The 17927-nt window shown below is 45.9% G+C and overlaps 2 protein-coding genes across 2 annotated transcripts; both read left to right on the forward strand.

Annotated features, from left to right (window-relative positions):
• The first annotated feature begins 12246 nt into the window (after positions 1 to 12246).
• On the forward strand, positions 12247 to 13212 carry LOC123146965 (basic leucine zipper 23-like). Its single transcript, XM_044566222.1, has one exon. It carries the CDS (start codon positions 12385 to 12387, stop codon positions 12949 to 12951), a length of 567 nt encoding a protein of 188 aa, XP_044422157.1. The 5' UTR covers positions 12247 to 12384; the 3' UTR covers positions 12952 to 13212.
• A 2503-nt stretch (positions 13213 to 15715) lies between these two features.
• On the forward strand, positions 15716 to 17354 carry LOC123146966 (F-box protein PP2-B11). The gene is made up of 3 exons (XM_044566223.1): positions 15716 to 16059; positions 16158 to 16281; positions 16709 to 17354. The coding sequence occupies exons 1-3, from the start codon at positions 15781 to 15783 to the stop codon at positions 16732 to 16734; spliced, it is 429 nt and encodes a 142-aa protein (XP_044422158.1). The 5' UTR covers positions 15716 to 15780; the 3' UTR covers positions 16735 to 17354.
• Positions 17355 to 17927: the final 573 nt, after the last annotated feature.

Genomic DNA, 17927 nt, shown 5'->3' on the forward strand with positions numbered 1-17927 from the left:
CTTTTTTGTTTGCTGGTATTTTACGATACTACATATTGTACACGTTATGCATATATATAAATAGAATTTCTAGTAGAACCGATCATAATATATATATATATATATACAATTTCTCCTAATTGGTTCCTTCGGAGCCGGTGGCATTAGCCTAATTGGTGCCTTCGGAGCACGATAACAATTGGAAGTGGTTCATGGGGGCGGTAGCGGGTAATAGTATTCTCCTTTGGGATCTATGACCTGGTCGAGCAAAAATCCCGCTATTTCCTCTTGAATTGCTTGTATGCGCTCCGTTGGTAGGAGCTGCTCCCGCACCCCTTTGAACTGTTAAGAAGGAGATCAATATGCATGTGTATTAGTTGTGTGACTAGATATCGATAATGGTGTAAAAATTGTGAATAGTGTTCTGACAAACGTACCCACTCCTGTCTTTGAGATTTGCTCCTTTCGGACGCCATCATGCGAATGTTCTCGCAAACGTAGTATGCACACAGATTATTCTCCGGCGCCTGCTTCAGGGCCTTTACGAGAATGGAATTTTATCAGGTAATAATTAATCAAGCATGATAATTAAAGAGATGGCAGCTAGCTAGTACTACTTAATTACTTACCTGGGGTCGATACCATTTCAGATTTTGTTTTCATGGGCCTGGAGTGACCCTGATGAACTTTGCCCAAGCCCTGCCCGCCGACAAAGAAAATGAATAAATGGGTTATTAAATAGTTGTTATCAGGAAATGACGAACTAATTAACTAGACCGAGATATAGTTAATAATGATTGAAATTACCTGTTGACTATCCCCTTCACGATGGTGTAGTCACTTGCTTTCTTAAGTAGTGAGTCTAGTACTTCAACTGTTCCTTCATCAACTTTAATGATTAACAAGATCCAGTGAAATCTGCATGCACACACGTTTGCATGTCTTAATTAAGCGGGCATATGTAAGCAAAAACATGTAGCTAGCTAGTAGGCAAAAACAGAATTTGTAGTACAAGACAGTGTGACTCACTCGAAGTTGTAAGGAAGTAGTATATCTTCACTGTATTTGAGGCGCTTGAAGAACTCTAGCATGCTTTCATCTACACTTTTTTCGTAATATGGATCTAGTTTCCATGTGTATTCATTAATGATATTTGGGTCAACGAACCCAATGCCATAGCGTCCATCTTTTTTCATTTTATAAATCTTCATCCTGCATAATACCACATAAAAGAATATAGTGAGGATAATTACAGGTAATGATTGATCAAGATGATCACTACAGCTAGCTTGAGACTTAAATTACAGAAAGAAATCACTTACAGATAATAGCAACTGACGATAGATTTGTCGAGTGCGTCTTGATTGTATAACTGAAACAGTTCTGAATACTCAACGACCAGAGCTTTCTCATGGTAGTAATGCTCCTCCTTGACATTCACCATGAGGGACTCTCGATTGGAAATCTTGGTAATGTCCATGCACCATCGATGCAATTCATACATTCTCGTTGGGAGGTTCTTGACCTCGTCTGGCTCGACCAAAGGTTGGCCCTGAACATATTTCCGTTTTATTTCCTCTTCTCTAGTCGGAGACATGGGCTCGATATCGACGAGTTGTCCAACAGTGATCCCGATCGTTTCAGCCTGCGCAATATGCTCCTCGGTTATTACCACATCGCCCACCCTGGGAACGTTAACGGTTTGCCCACAATAATATTGGGCGCGCCTACTCTCATGTGTTGTTGGCACAACAAGCGGGGGGATTGATTGCGCTGCCTGTTCTCCCAGCTGGGGAACGGTTTTACCGCTCCTTTTGCTAGCTGATTTGCTCGAGCTCAAGCTCGCCTCTTTCTGTAGACGTGCTCGATTTAACTTCTTGATGTGGCGCTCATAGTCTGTGTCAACAGGCTTGGGAGCTGGTGCTCTAGCCATACGATTGAAGTGGTCAATCTTCTCCACAGGCACTTTCTCCCTTGGCGGCGATGGCGGTTTCGGTGCAAAATGGGCTTCCACCTCGGCCTTCGATATGGCTATGTTTTCCTCCTCGGATTTGTCGTAAGGCCTCTGCGGAAGAGGCGCGAGGCTTGGACCATATTGAAATCGCTTGCCTCTGCCTGTACCTCCAGTACTACCTCGACTTGTACCGCTACACACCATAGCTGAGGCGGCTCTCTTCCGTGATTGCTGAGACGGCGAAGACGGCTGATGTGGCTGAGTTGGAGGAGGAGGAGTGGCCTAAAGTTGTGCCGGACTTTGAGGAGGAGTAGCCTGACGCTTTGCCGGACTTGGAGGAGGAGGAGGAGTGGCCTGAAGCTATGCCGGACTTGGAGGAGGAGTGGCCTGACGCGTTGGTGGACTTGGAGGAGTGGGAGTCTGCTGACTCGGTGGCGGACTTCGACGAGGAGTCGGATGACGCGGTGTCGGTGGCCTTCGAAAGATGATGCAATCCTTTCTCCATAGGATGATACGATGGTTGGCCTCTCCCAGTGTGTGCTCATCGTCACCTTCAGGAATGTCAAGCTCTAGCCCCGAATATTGGTCCACCACCTCATCAACCAAGACACGAGCATAGCCCGCTGGAATCGGGTTGCAATGGAAGGTTGCCTCGGGGGGATTTGTAAAAGCAAGGGCGTCCACCACCTTCATGGATATGTTCTTCATTTTGAAGTGTAGCTCGCAGTTAGTGTTCTCCATGATGTCATCCACTGGGTAGCTATCCAGCAATGCGTCGCCCGGGGCGGAACCCACGCTGCTTCTCGGCATGGATGGGACGGTGCTATCCAATGGTGGATCATCTGCTAGCTGCTGAGACCCCCTTTGCTAGCTAAGTGAGTTGATCTACTCCTGCTGCCGTTGGAATTTGACTGCCAAGTCCGCGTGCCATAATTCTAGGCCATGAAGGCGTTCATAGTCTAGCTTCCTCTGCTCCTCCTCCATATTCCTCTTCTTCTCCTCCGCAATCTTCTTTATCGCACGGGTTCTGTAGTCGGCGTTCCAAATCGAAAACCCCTGATACCACGGAATAGCGCCCATGCCTCGTGTTCTTCCCGGGTGTTCAGGATTTCCCAGGGCACACGTAAGCTCGTCGTTCTCTCTGTTGGGCTCGAACACCCCCGATCGAGCCTCTTCTATTACAACAAGTAGCTTATCTTCGGCTCCGTCCAGACATGCCTTCTTCGAAACTTTGCCTGTCTTCGGGTCCAACTCCCCCATGCGCATAGAACCAAGTCCTGCACCTGGGGGGCCAGCTCAATGTTTCTGGAGTGACACCTGCATCCAACATCTCTTTCTCAGACTTATCCCACTTAGGCATTCCCACCGCATAGCCGCCTGGCCCCAGCTTATGGAACTTATCCTTTTTTGCGGCATTGGCCTTGTTTATTCTCGACCATTTCTTAGATAATTCCGAATCCTTGAATTTGATGAAATCGTCCCAATGAGCACTTTGCTTCTCTAGTGTTCCCTCGAATACTGGAGTCTTCCTTCCTTCCTTGACGTACTTGGTCCATTCACGATTCTTGTGGTTTTTGAATGCAACCGCCATCTTCCTAAGAGCAGCGTCCTTGACTTTCTCCACATCTGCATCTGTGAAATGATCTGGTAGGGTGAAATGTTCCATGAGCGTTTCCCAAAGCAGAAGTTTTTGTCCGTCGTCAACAAAAGTAACTCCTGGACGTGGCTTTGCTGGCTGTCTCCATTCTTGAAGGGAGATCGGGAGTAGGTCCTTCACAAGAACTCCGCACTGACCAACGAACTTGTCCATAATCTTCTTAGGCGCTAATGGTTCGCCATTAGGTCTGGTGGCCTCGATATTGTACTTTACGCCCTCCTTCAACTTTTTGTTCGGGCCTCGTTTCCTGTTGCCTGAAGATTTGCTCGATCCGGATGGCTGAAAGAAGAAAGATCGATTCGTTAATATATCTTCAAGTCATTTAAAACATGTGATGATCACCAGATGCCTGCTTATATAAATATATATACCTCGCCGGTCTTTGTTGTTTCAAGATCAACATTTTCTTCGTCATGTTCATATTTCATGACTTCATCAATTCGGTCGTCGCGATCGAATATCATATCACCCTCCCCGGTGTTGTTTAGATATTCGGAGCCGTCATAATCTCCTTCATTCTGATCATCATCTGGCCCGCGAGGATTGCGTATGATATTGAACAGGGCCTCTTCTCCCTCTCTGCCGGTATTGTCCGCCATAGGTTTTATTTAACTAATCCAAAAGAAATATATTCAAATTACAATGCATGGATGCAATCAATTAATAAGGAAAAACTGAATCAATCATAGTACATAATAAGCATCATCGAATATAATCTCGAATACGTCGTCTCGAATAATAGATATAATCTCGAATACATCGTCTCGAATAATAGATATAATCTCGAATACATCGTCTCGAATAATAGATATAATATCGAATACATCACTAGCTAGCTAGCTAGCAAGCTAATAAAGATCGAATACTACAGAGTAATCTATGCCACTCGCGGTTCCTGAGGTGTGGGCGGTGGACACCCAAAGAGAAGGAACCATCACTGGATCATAGCTAGGGTGATCTCCCAAAAGAACCTGCCAGGTATTGGAGAACCTGACGTCCATAGCAGCCATGTAGCGATGGACGTGCTCGTCCTCCTCCCTGACACGGCGACGTACCACCTCCGGCGGGGCCGGCTCCCTCCGCACCGAAAGTGGCCCACACGAACGCCACCAAAGGAGATGAGGGTCGATGACGGGACCCGGGGCCGGGTTCCTCACCAAGCGTCGTGCCCTTGAAGGTAGCACCTCCCAGTGCCAACCCGGCGGAGCCCAGTCCCGGACATGGGTCCTCTGAAGCAGGACGTCGTCGTGAACGGGTCGACAGCGAGGATGCGGGCCGGGCATCGTCGACAACAAATACTATATGCCGCAAAAGTAAAGTAACATTTTTTAAATGATGTATTGTGATTTCATATATGCAAATTCTAAATTTTATAACTAAAAATATAAGAAACTAAAAAACATCGATCATCGTCTAACAATTTGAAATTAATCTAATTCATCTAGCTAAAACTAACATTTCCAAAATTTCTAACATTTCTATATAACCAACATTTCTATAACATTTGTATAAAAAACAGAAAAAACCTTTGACATTATATATATTATAACTAACATTTCTATATACTATTTGACATTAATCTAATCTAATTAATTAATTCATCTAAAACTTTGTATGAAAAACAGAAAAACAGAAAAAACTAAAAACTAAAAACAGAAAAAATGTGTGTGTGTGTGTGCGCGCGCGCGCGTGTGTGCGCTACGGCCTGCGTCGGCGCACAGTGGCTTTGATCGATTGGAAGGAGGAGAGGGGCCGGGGGAGGGGCTCATAGCGCGCGCGGGCAAGGTCGAGGCGACGGCGACGGCGAGGCGAGGTCGCGATCCAAGGCGACGTCGGCGAGGCGAGGGGACGGCGATGGGGGCGCCGCGGAGTCGACGGGGACGATGCGACGAGGACGCGGGTGTCGCAGAGTCGACGGGGACGGTGCGACAGGGGCGGCGGCAGAGAAAAGTGAGATGAGAAACTGAAATTTTTCGAAGTGTTTGTTATATAGGGGACACCTTTAGTACCGTTGGAGCCACCAACCGGTACTAAAGGTCTGTTTTGGCCAGGCCAAGCGGCGGGAACCGCACCCCCTTTAGTACCGGGTCGTGGCACCAACCGGTACTAAAGGCGACCCGGTACTAAAGGGTGTGCGCTGCCAGGCGAGGGGCGCAGAAGTTTAGTCCCACCTCGCTAGCCGAGGGGCACTCGCACCTGCTTATAAGCCCCGCCGTCGCTGCTGTCTCGAGCTCCTCTCTTAAGCAGGCCTTCTGGGCCTACCTCTGCTGCGATGCCCTGTTGGGCCTACTGGGCTAGCGGGCCTGCATCCTGGCCCAACTAGAATTTGGGTTTCTAGTCGTATGCAGGCCGCTGTGGCCTAGTAGGTGGGCTTTTTTTCTTATTTTTTTGCTTTATTTATTTTTGTTTTATTTATTTTTGAGTTATTTTTTGCTGTATTTAGAGTTTCTTTGTGAATATTTTTGCTTTAGGTACAAAAAATTACAAACTTTCTGTTAGTACCGGTAGTTTACAAATTTGAATAGTTTAAATTTTGAATTATTTGAAATTTGTGTGAATCACTAGTTTGTGAATAACTTAACTATGAAAATATATTTTTTAGTGATTCTTTTTTCTTATGTTTAATATTAGTGTGTTTTATCATTATATTCAATTTGGTAATGCTTAGGTTATTTAAAAAATGAAATGCCTTTGTAACGGATGAGTTTTTGTCCGAAACCCTGATACTTCGAAAGAGATTGTCCATTTTGTACACGAAGTGCATCCAGTTTTTGCGGTAACCCTCTCTACTTTTTTGCACATGCTATGTGGGTGAAATTATGATACCATGCCAACTTTCATTCTTTTCTGAGTTCATTTGAAATGCTTTTCAATTTCAGGGTCATTTAGCTGAAAAAATCAGTAAAGGCATGAAAGAATTTGTTTGCACATAAAATTTCTTCGCGTTTCAAATGCCAAAACACATAACTACCCGAACTATTACAGAGATTCCCTCCTGGGTGTGAAACACAGAAGAAAGTGATGATAGTAAAGCCGATCACATCCCAGATCTTTGGGTGTGAAACTTTTTCTTCGCGTATGTCTCTTTGCGCCGTAATCATGGAAAATCTTCATCATTTAACGGGATGCTCAGGTCAATATTCACTGTGAATGGAGCAATTTCATCGAACTTTTCATAATCTTCACACATGTCTGTCTTGTCATCCACTCCCACGATGTTTCTCTTCCCAGAAAGAATTATGTGCCGCTTTGGCTCATCGTACGATGCATTCGCTTCCTTATCTTTTCTTTTTCTCGGCTTGGTAGACATGTCCTTCACATAGAAAACCTGTGCCACACCATTGGCTAGGACGAATGATTCGTCCGCATACGCAAGATTTTTGAGATCTACCGTTGTCATTCCGTACTGCGGGTCTTCCGTTACCCCGCCTCGTGTCATATTGACCCATTTGCACCGAAACAAAGGGACCTTCAAACCACGTCGATAGTCAAGTTCCCATATGTCCTGTATATAACCATAATATGTTTCCTTTCCCGTCTTGGTTTCCGGATCAAAGCGAACACTACTGTTTTGGTTGGTGCCCTTCTTATCTTGGGCGATCGTGTAAAATGTGTTACCATTTATCTCACACCCTTTGAAAGTCATTATATTCGAAGATAGTAACTGGGACAGCAAGTACATGTCATCTTCAATAGAGGCGTCATGCATGGTACGTGTCTGCAACTAGCTGGCGAAACTCCTGGTTTGTTCACATGTAATCTAGTCATCAGACCGCTCCGGGTGTTTGGAGCGTAGCAAATTCTTGTGTTCATCCATATACGGAGCCACCAAGGCGGAATTCTGTAGAACTGTGTAGTGTGCTTCAGTGAGAGAATGTCCGTCCATACATATTATTTGTTCCCCTCCTAGCGTGCCTTTTCCATCCAGTCTGCCCTTATGCCGCGATTCAGGAACACCAATCGGCTTAAGGTCAGGAATAAAGTGAATACAAAACTCAATGACCTCCTCATTTTCATGGCCCTTGGAGATGCTTCCTTCTGACGTAGCACGGTTATGAACATATTTCTTTAAGACTCCCATGAACCTCTCAAAGAGGAACATATTGTGTAGAAATACAAGACCCAAAACGTTAATCTCTTCACATAGGTGAACTAGGACGTGCGTCATGATGTTGAAGAAGGATGGTGGGAACACCAACTCGAAACTGACAAGACATTGCACCAAATCATTCTCTAACCTTGGTATGATTCTGGATCGATTACCTTCTGAGAGATTGCATTGAGGAATGCACATAGCTTCACAATGGCTAATCGAACGTTTTCCGGTAGAAGCCCCCTCAATGCAACCGGAAGCAGTTGCGTCATAATCACGTGGCAGTCATGAGACTTTAGGTTCTGGAACTTTTTCTCTGCCATGTTTATTATTCCCTTTATATTCGACGAGAAGCCAGACGGTACCTTAATACTGAGCAGGCATTCAAAGAAGATTTCCTTCTCTTCTTTGGTAAGAGCGTAGCTTGCATGACCCTGATGTATGCCGTCTTTTCCGTGCATACGTTGCTGGTCCTCCCGTGCCTCAGGTGTATCTTTTGTCTTCCCATACACGCCCAAGAAGCCAAGCAGGGTCACACAAAGATTCTTCGTCACGTGCATCACGTCGATTGCGGAGCGGACCTCTAGGTCTTTCCAATAGGGCAGGTCCCAAAATATAGATTTCTTCTTCCACATGGGTGCGCGTCCGTCAGCGTCATTCGGAACAGGTTGTCCACCAGGACCCTTTCCAAAGACCACCTTCAAATCCTTGACCATATCATGTACATCAGCACCAGTACGGTGGCGAGGCTTCGTCCGGTGATCCGCCTCACCTTTGAAATGCTTGCCTTTCTTTCTTACGGGATGCCTGCTCGGAAGAAATCGACGATGTCCCAGGTACACATTCTTCTTACAATTAGCCAAATATATACTGTCGGTATCGTCCAAACAGTGCGTGCATGCGCGGTATCCCTTGTTTGTCTGTCCTGAAAGGTTACTGAGAGCAGGCCAATCATTGATGGTCACGAACAGCAATGCCTTTAGGTCAAATTCTTCCCCCATGTGCTCATCCCACGCACGTACACCTGTTCCATTCCACAGTTGTAAGAGTTCTTCAACTAATGGCCTTAGGTACACATCAATGTCGTTGCCGGGTTGCTTAGGGCCTTGGATGAGCACTGGCATCATAATGAACTTCCGCTTCATGCACAACCAAGGAGGAAGGTTATACAAACATAGAGTCACAGGCCAGGTGCTATGGTTGCTGCTCTGCTCCCCAAAAGGATTAATGCCATCTGCGCTTAGACCAAACCATACGTTCCTTGCGTCATCTGCAAATTCCTTCCCGTACTTTCTTTTGATTTTTCTCCACTGCGACCCGTCAGCGGGTACTCTCAACTTTTCGTCTTTCTTACGGTCTTCTCTGTGCCATTGCATCACCTTGGCATGCTCTTTGTTTTGGAACAAACGTTTCAACCGTGGTATTATAGGAGCATACCACATCACCTTGGCAGGAATCTTCTTCCTGGGACGCTCGCCCTCGACATCACCAGGGTCATCGCGGCTGATCTTATAGCGCAATGCACCGCATGCTGGGCAAGCGTTCAAATCCTCGTACTCACCGCGGTAGAGGATGCAATCATTAGGGCATGCATGTATCTTCTGCACCTCTAACCCTAGAGGGCAGGCATCCTTCTTTGCTTCGTACGTACTCTCGGGAAATTCGTTGTCCTTTGGAAGCATATTCTTTATCATTACCAGCAACTTTCCAAATCCCTTGTCAGATACACCATTCTCTACCTTCCATTGTAGCAATTCCAGTGTGGTGCCCAGCTTTTTCTTGTCACCTACGCAATTCGGGTACAACAATTTTTTGTGATCCTCTAACATGCGCTGCAACTTCTTCTTCTCCAAATCACTTGCACAGTTTCTCTTTGCATCGGCAATGGCCTGACCTAGATCATCAACGGGCTCATCCGATGCCTCTTCTTTAGCTTCTTCCCGCATTGCTGGCTCAGCTTCTTCCTGCATTACCGGCTCAGCTTCTTCCCTCATTGTTGTATCATCGTATTCAGGGAACCCATGGCCAAGATAGCTGTCGTCGTCCTCTTCTTCTTCATTGTCTTCCATCATAACCCCTCTTTCTCCATGCTTGGTCCAAACATTATAGTGGGGCATGAAACCGGACTCAAACAGGTGGACGTGAATGGTTCTTGACGTAGAGTAATTGTGACCATTCTTACAGCCAGCACATGGACAAGGCATAAAACCATCCGTCCGCTTGTTTGCCTCAGCCGCAAGCAGAAAAGTACGCACGCCATTAATGAACTTGGGAGGGCATCGGTCATCGTACATCCATTGCCGGCTCATCTTCAATACACAGCACCGAAAACACCAAATTAATACAATACATAAAGTTCATACAACACTTAAATGCAACAAACAAATAACTCTCTAGCTAAAGAATTTAAATGCAACAACAAATGCGATCAAGATCGCAACTAAAGTAACGATTGGTCCAACAGCATAATGATACCAAGCCTCACTATGAATGACATATTTTCTAATCTTTCTCATCTTTCTAATCTTCAAGCGCATTTCCTCCATCTTAATCTTGTGATCATCGACGACATCGGCAACATGCAACTCCAATTCCATCTTCCCCCCCTCAATTCTTTTCAATTTTTCCTTCAAATCCTCGTTTTCTCTTTCAACTAAATTTAACTTCTCGACAATAGGGTCGGTTGGAATTTCCGGTTCAACTACCTCCTACATACAAATATCTATGTCAACTTGATGGGCATAATTTGTCATAAACACGAAATGCAATGAATAGTTTTAAAAGAGAATATACCACATCCGAATCATAACCCGGACGAGGGCCGACGGGGACGGATATCAAAACCATGGCACTATGTATAACAAACAACGTATGGGTAAGATAATTATATGAGTAACTATATATCCAATCACACAAACATCAATTTTTTATATAAAACTTCATGAACAAGAGGCTCACCACAAGGTGGTGCCCGGCGACGGGACGTTGCGAGCGATCGACGGTGGTTACGATGGAGATTTAGAAGGTACTAAGTAAACCACACCTACATGTGCAAACTAAGTGTTATTTTTGACCTCAAATTGCATATAAATCAAATACTAGCACATATATATAATTCCTCCCAAATTACTAAACTCAAAAATCAATCACTATATAAAGCATTGCACGAGCTAATCTAGCAATGAGAGATGAAAGGACAAAGTTGCTAACCTTTGTGATCATTTGAATGGATGGGGGCCTTCAAATCTTGACAAATTTTGGGCAAAATGTGTGATGAGCTTGAGAGGAAGAGGGAAAAGAACAGAGAGGAGAGGGGAAAGGGGAAGAACAGAGCGAGCTCGGGTGGACGAAGGGTCTATGTAGGACGACCTTTAGTACCGATTCATGATACGACCCGGTACTAAAGATGCTGGAGGGGCCCCGGACTGACAACATCCTGCCACCACTCACTTTAGTACCGGTTTGTGGCACGAACCGGTGCTAAAGGTTCGCCACGAACCGGTACTAATGAGAGCGGCCGGCTGGCCGTTGGAACCGACACTAATGCACACTTTAGTGCCGGCTCAAATTCAAACCGGCACTAATGTGCTTCACGTTTGACCCTTTTTTCTACTAGTGAGAATTATCAAAGCATAAATTAAGAACTCGAACGAGTTTTGCTCATGCATCCTGTAGTGGGATCAAGCATTCCTCTTGTGTAGAGGACTCCTATGAAATTCAAGACCCCTAAGGCTCTGTGGAGCTCAAGAACTTCATCTCTTAGGATTTGGGAATGGATTATCCTTCATTGTCACCTTTCTCCCATGCGAGTTGTTGGATCGATTGGACCGGTCGAATAAACTTTATTCGTGAGATGTATGGTTGGCTTGAGGCTCTTATGCCTCTTGAGTGAATGCTACTTGTGTCCAAGGTTGTCAGAATCACGATTCCTTTATGCGATCCTATGACTTTATGATCCAAACTAACCCATCCAGTTTTATGATTTTAGTTCATAGAATCTACATTTCTACGGTCCTAATAGTTAATATTCTATGATTTGTGATTCTAACATCGGAGCTTCTAGGTGTGTTCTTCATGATTCCTCCTCCAGTTTGCAAATATCCAGCAAACCATCTAAAAGATTTTTACCAACATACTCGGCCCTCTAGTCTAGGAAATTTTTGTTGGACTACCCCAGATAACCAATGAAAATTGGCCAAAATCTTGTTTTGATCTCCCCCGACCCATCTCCCCTCAAAGAATGGCGCTCAAGCTTAGCCACTATGTGCCGATATGATCACGTTCACAGCGGCGATGGTTCACGGAGGAGCATGGGAGATGGGTGGCGTATGGCGAGGTCCTGGCGCCACCGTGTGGCGGCAATGCTCTCGGGTGCGCGGCTGCATTGGTTCAGGTGGTGTGACCACGTCGGTGGCAAAGGCACGGTGGGGGCGGGGCCATGGCAGGCATTCGTCACCTCCCTCTCAGTAATATTCCCTACCGGCTCTTTTTCCTCTGAAAAAAGGCGAATATATAGATGAAAGTCGGTTGCTACTTCTGGTCCATTTTTTAAAATTATTTGAGGGATTCTTCTGGTCCATGTTGCAGTATTTCTCATCATGTCGACACCTTTCTCAAAAATAAAACGAGAATTGCACGCAAGCAGCACGTGAGTACAGCTTAATTTAGCATCTCCAAGCCAAGCTGCTGCTAATCGCGGCCATGGACGACGGGAACCTCGACTGCTCCTCCATGGGCAGCTACTTCGACGACATCCTCATGGACACGGAGCAGGTCGCCTGCACCCACACCCACACCTGCAACCCGCCCGCCCACCACCTCCCCCACACCCACACCTGCCTCCACGTCCACTCCAAGTTCGCCGCCTCCGCCTCCTCTGACGCCGGCGCCGAGACCCCGGCCGAGTTCGAGGACGCCCACGCCACCTCCCGGAGCAAGAAGCGCCGCCCCTTGGGCAACCGGGCAGCCGTGCGCAAGTACCGCGAGAAGAAGAAGGAGCACACGGCGGTGCTGCAGGAGGAGGCAGCCCGTCTGAGGGCTATGAACGAGCAGCTCACCAAGAAGGTCCAGGACCACGCCGCGCTCGAGGCCGAGGCGGCCAGGCTCCGCTGCCTGCTCGTCGACGTCCGGGGCAGGATCGAAGGGGAGATCGGCGCCTTCCCTTACCAGCGCCGGCCGGCCAAGGGCGCCGGTCAGGGCGGTGCCCAGGTTATGAGCTCATGTGATTTCATAGCAACCTGTGAACAACCTCATACGTGTTTTCTTTGATATCAGATCAGATCTATGCAATGGAGAATATTATTCCTGAGGTAGTGGCCTAGTGGGCTAGTGCTGAAGAGCGGTTGACATGGAAGGAGGGAGGACGGTGGCGACAGTCGTCGGTAGGTTGAAGAAAGCGCAAGTTGATCAAAACTTTGGATTTGACGTCCCACATGGTTTAGTGCTCGGTAGATGTATTGTGAGTGTGTACTCCCTCTGGTTCTTTTTACTCCTCATATAAAAGAAATTCTGAAATCAAACTTTGTTAAGTTTGGCCAACTTTGTAGAAAAAAAATCTTGTGAAGTACAATTTTTTCAACAAAGGGTGAATTTTATTGGCTCAAAAAGGAGCATCAAGAGAATACATACCCTAAGAGCTCACACCCGGCCTCTGCATAGATAGAATGCACACATCTAACACCAACACACGCACACAAAAAACACGACAACAATAGCAAAGTCATATTAGACCAAGGCTATGCGTAAGCGAGGAAAAGTAAAAAAGTCCAAAGAGATCAGATCCATAATCGGCAAACTAAAACAATGACCATATCCACACCATCCATCTCATCACACCACACAGACGACAATTTTTTTTAACAGCAACACCTTCAAGAAGGAAGCGGCATTCAAGCATCATTGTCACCGGATCCAACCACCAAAGGCTAGGATCTAGGTTTTCACCCCGAAGAATCAATTTGAGCATATCTGAGCAATGCCTTCAACAATGTAACTATATAAAAACATCGCCATTGCCAGGTATAACCAGCTCGGGTCAGACCAAGACTTTCACCCCAGAGCTCTCGACCTGATGCTTGAGTAGCACCATCGAAGTCATCAAGTTGCAGTACCATCAAGGAGATTACAATTACGACTATAAGCCAGAATATAATCTCAAATCTTGGAGAAGCTGACACCAAGGAGAGCCAGAAGATGATCTCAAATCCGGCAGAAAAGGGGAGGGGACTCGATCCTCATGAGTTCCTCGACCGAGGCGCATCTATCTGGCTCTCCTTGGTGTCAGCTTCTCTAAGATTGTGATCTGTCAAATCTTGGAGAAGCTAACACCATGAAAGTCATCAAATTATGATTATAAGTCATCAAGAAGGTTACAATTCAGAGACGCCAACAACCACATTTGACAGATCACAGTCTTGGAGAAGCTGACACCAAGGAGAGCCAGTAGATAATCTCAAATCCGGCCGGACAGAGGAGAGTGACTCAATCCTCGTGAGTTCCCCGACCAAGGAACATCTATCTTAGCTTCATCGGGTGGAAAAGCCACTGGAGAACAAAATAACATAATGACATCATCGCCTCCATAGGACATCGTCAGTCACATTGACAAGGTAAAGATAAAATGAGGCATGTACTAAAGCTCCCTTTATCGAAAAAATGTACTAAAGCTCCACATGCCCACCTCCGATGCCAAACAACATCCTTGGAACGAGGAGGGGACGGGGAGGTCTTATTCGACGCCGCTAATGGCACCATTGCCTCACCACCACCATCTAGACACCTAGTCTTTACCCTAAGTCCCTAATTAAAGTTGGGCGATCAGAGACTACGCACACACCGCATACCGGGTTCACACCACCTCACCGATGCGAGAAGGCACCTGGAAGCGAGGGAACTGGCGGTGGAAAGCCCTAAGGAGGAACTCTAGTTGCACCTGTTTTTTTTCTCTCTGGAGGAGGCACACCTGTTCGTGCATGGCGGCTATCCTTGCTTGGTCTTGCAGAACTCACAGGGGCACACACCTGCCCCGATGTGTCGGCCGCCCGATTGCCTCACGATCTGCAAAGTCGTTGGTTCTTGCACGAGTTCATGACAAGTTTTAGCTCTAGTTTCGTAAACTTACGATTTTCTTGGTCATTTGTTCTAAAACATAAGATTTTTTTGGTTGCAATTTCTGAAACTTATGATTTTGTTGGTCACTCGTACGAAGTCTCAGCGGTAGAAACCTAACGAAGTTTCAAAAACTCGGCAAAACATATCCAAAATGGATCTCATTTGAAGGCCCTCGTCACCAGTAACACGAATATGCAAACCAAACTTGATTTAAACTTTTGGTTCAAAGGATATGAAAGAATGAAACCGAAAGCTAAAAGAAAAAGGGGTTGCGTGCCCCGCTCCTGCGTGCTACAAATCCCTCCCCTTGGCCCCGTCGTTGCTGCCACTGAAACAATAACATTTTTCAAACAATTGCTCTGAGTGAAAAACTTTCTCTCCTTTTTTTGTTTGCAATCTCAAACGATTTCTCAACCTGACGTTGTGCTGTTTTTTTTGCCTTGTAAACGTTGAGGAATCAATCTCAGATGATTTTTTTTTTAAAATTACTAGTTTAACACCATGTTTGTGCAACTTTGCACTCTAGTATAACTTTGTACTATACTAGCGACAAGTAATATGAATAGGAGGGAGTAGTATATTGTTGTAATTTACATCTTAATTTGTGATACATTATGCATCTTCATTTTAAGTTTTTGGTGTACAGGCCACAACCCAACAATTTTATTTTTCTTTCAAGCAGTTGCAAATTTTGTCTCTTTTTCTTTCTCTTCCATGACCCACGAGGCTAAAAATTATGCTTGGCCAATAAGAAAATAGAAGAGTACACGTATCACACTAGTCCACTGTGTCGTCAGGTGCTAACCAAATTGGCGTCAGGAATATATGTCGTCACTATGTGGCCATTGCCAGCCACAGCCATAGCTCAGTCGCAGATCAGAGCAGGCGATGTTGTCATCTTGGCAACACCATGTGTTGTTATACCAGCGAAGCGTATTACATGTCGCTTTATCATCCCTCCAGGATGGACGATAGCAAAACTAATCCATGGTGACAGGCATCTGCGACCTCCCGGCGGACTGCCTGGCGCTGGTCGCGTCCCTGACCTCCCCCGGGGACGCGTGCAGGCTGGCGGCCACCGCCATCGCGCTCCGGGCGGCTGCCGACTCCGACCAGGTCTGGGGGAGCTTCCTCCCGGCGGACTGCACCGACATCCTCGCGCGGTGTAGTGCTGCCGGTGATGAGCGCCGCCGGGAAGGAGAAACGAATAAGGAGCTCTTCTCCCGACTCTGCGACTGCCCCGTCTTTCTCGACGGCGGCAAGCTGGTAATTTATTTTGTTGCACAACTTTTACCGTTCGAAAGTGTATGTGCGCATCAAAATATATCTCTTCTGACATTGGCATCGACCGGCCGGGCAAGAAGAGCTTCTCGCTGGAGAGGCATAGCGGCGCCAAGAAGTACATGATAGCTCTGTGGCACGGGTTTGGTGGCTACCAGTACTACGGATTGGAGGACTCGTCCAGTCACACTTTCACCTTCACTCCAGGTTTTGCTTTCGTGCTCCCATCTGGCATAATTTTACGGCTAAAATCCAGTCATTTCTATAAGCCTTGTAATCTTTTTCTTCGCCACCAAACGCGAAATTAGGTGATTGAGATCTACAAAAGTTTCTCCGAACTTAATGTTAGCAAACCGACATTATAACTTAGCTTCTTCGTCGACGAGTTTACTTTTACCTTCTCTTTTGTTTAGATTTGAGATATGATCTAGGGAATAATTTAGGCTGCGTTTAGCATTGTGGTGAGTTAAGATTTATGTGATTTTTGTTTGCCAAACATATATATTTGCTTATTGTAGTGCTTATTCGACTTCCTTTTGCCTACTTGTGTGGCTAATTCTACAAAACATATTATTTATAAGCGCAACACACCACAACACAGTTCAACTGACCCCCTTTGGGTTCTTGGCATCAGTGTGCAGCTGCGCTCTAGGGAGGTGAGCATTCCATCGTCCGACGTTGCGGCGCCCTTCTAGCGAGGGCGACGAGCAGGGGCCACCTTTCGGTGATGGAACTGGATGGCGCTGGTGCGCCAGACGTGCAAGCGATGGCGATGACATAGCTTCCAAAGACGGCTGGCATCCCTTGCGAGGTGGCCTCCTTCGCGGTGTTGGTCCTTCAATGATGTTTGAGGGCTGCAGTGTCTAGTTGTCTTTGCTTTTTGGACATTGTTGCTGCTCCTGAGCTCCATTATATAATGCTAGAGTTTTCTCTTTGTTTTTCTTGTGTCTTTCAGTGTTGTGTTGAATTGTATCGTTGCTTGTAAGGGCTTCATTTTTTAAAGCCGGGCGCCATCCTCTTTTCTAGACATTGAGCCTTACTATTTCGTCCTGTAGATTCCGCGAGGTGGCGGCTCACTCATAGATGTTGTGGGTGACGTGGACGTCATCATGAACACCAAGAACCTCTCAGCTTCGATAGAGGCTATGTAGCCTATCTTGTATATAGGGTGCATTGGTGGTATACATTTGTACAGACACATCTCAGAACCAAAACCAAAAAGCTGTAGGGGTCCTGCTTCGCTGCCATTTGCAACATGATTGCAACCATCTCATGCCTCATAAGCACTTGTGATCTCTGTTATGTGACTGGGTTGGGAACTTGATGGATGATAATGATCATCTATGTTCGTGGACACATTGGAGAAGAATCAAAGTTTGAAGCAGCAGCTGAAACCTGATGGGGCGAGCGTGAGGAGCGATGGATGATGGATAGAGCAAGATATTAACATAGAGCTGGACGAGAATTGTCTGGAGAGGAAGGAGAAAAAATGTTGTGTTTAGAGGGTTCAGAAGGCCATGTAGGTATGCCAGATTAACATAGAAGAGATCGAGATTTTCTTTTCAAAAAAGGGAATATATTAATATCGCGAAGATACCGATTACACCCAGCAAAGGATCGAGATAAGGCCGAGAGGAATGGAAAGTTGAAACCATGTCTAAATGTATTATTTAGATACAAATTCACCGTATGGTTAGGTCTGTTTACGGGGATATTGCAATTTGCAACTATGGTGTTGTGTTAATTTTGTGATACATTCCTAATTAATTAATTTATCTAGAAATGAAACACGAGGTCTGCTTCTATGCTTTCGGGAAGTTTTTTCCAGGAAGATTAAAGCGTATCAATGGCTC

This window comes from Triticum aestivum, chromosome 7A (genome assembly GCF_018294505.1).
Source record: "Triticum aestivum cultivar Chinese Spring chromosome 7A, IWGSC CS RefSeq v2.1, whole genome shotgun sequence".
Lineage (NCBI taxonomy): Eukaryota > Viridiplantae > Streptophyta > Magnoliopsida > Poales > Poaceae > Triticum > Triticum aestivum.

Bases quoted from the DNA above. Each gene is read 5' to 3' on its own strand.
- LOC123146965 (XM_044566222.1), top strand. From the start codon at position 12,385: ATGGACGACGGGAACCTCGACTGCTCCTCCATGGGCAGCTACTTCGAC.
- LOC123146966 (XM_044566223.1), top strand. From the start codon at position 15,781: ATGGTGACAGGCATCTGCGACCTCCCGGCGGACTGCCTGGCGCTGGTC. The intron at 16,060-16,157 runs GTAATTTATTTT...CCGGGCAAGAAG, and splicing joins TTCTCGACGGCGGCAAGCTG to AGCTTCTCGCTGGAGAGGCA. The intron at 16,282-16,708 runs GTTTTGCTTTCG...TCTTGGCATCAG, and splicing joins CACTTTCACCTTCACTCCAG to TGTGCAGCTGCGCTCTAGGG.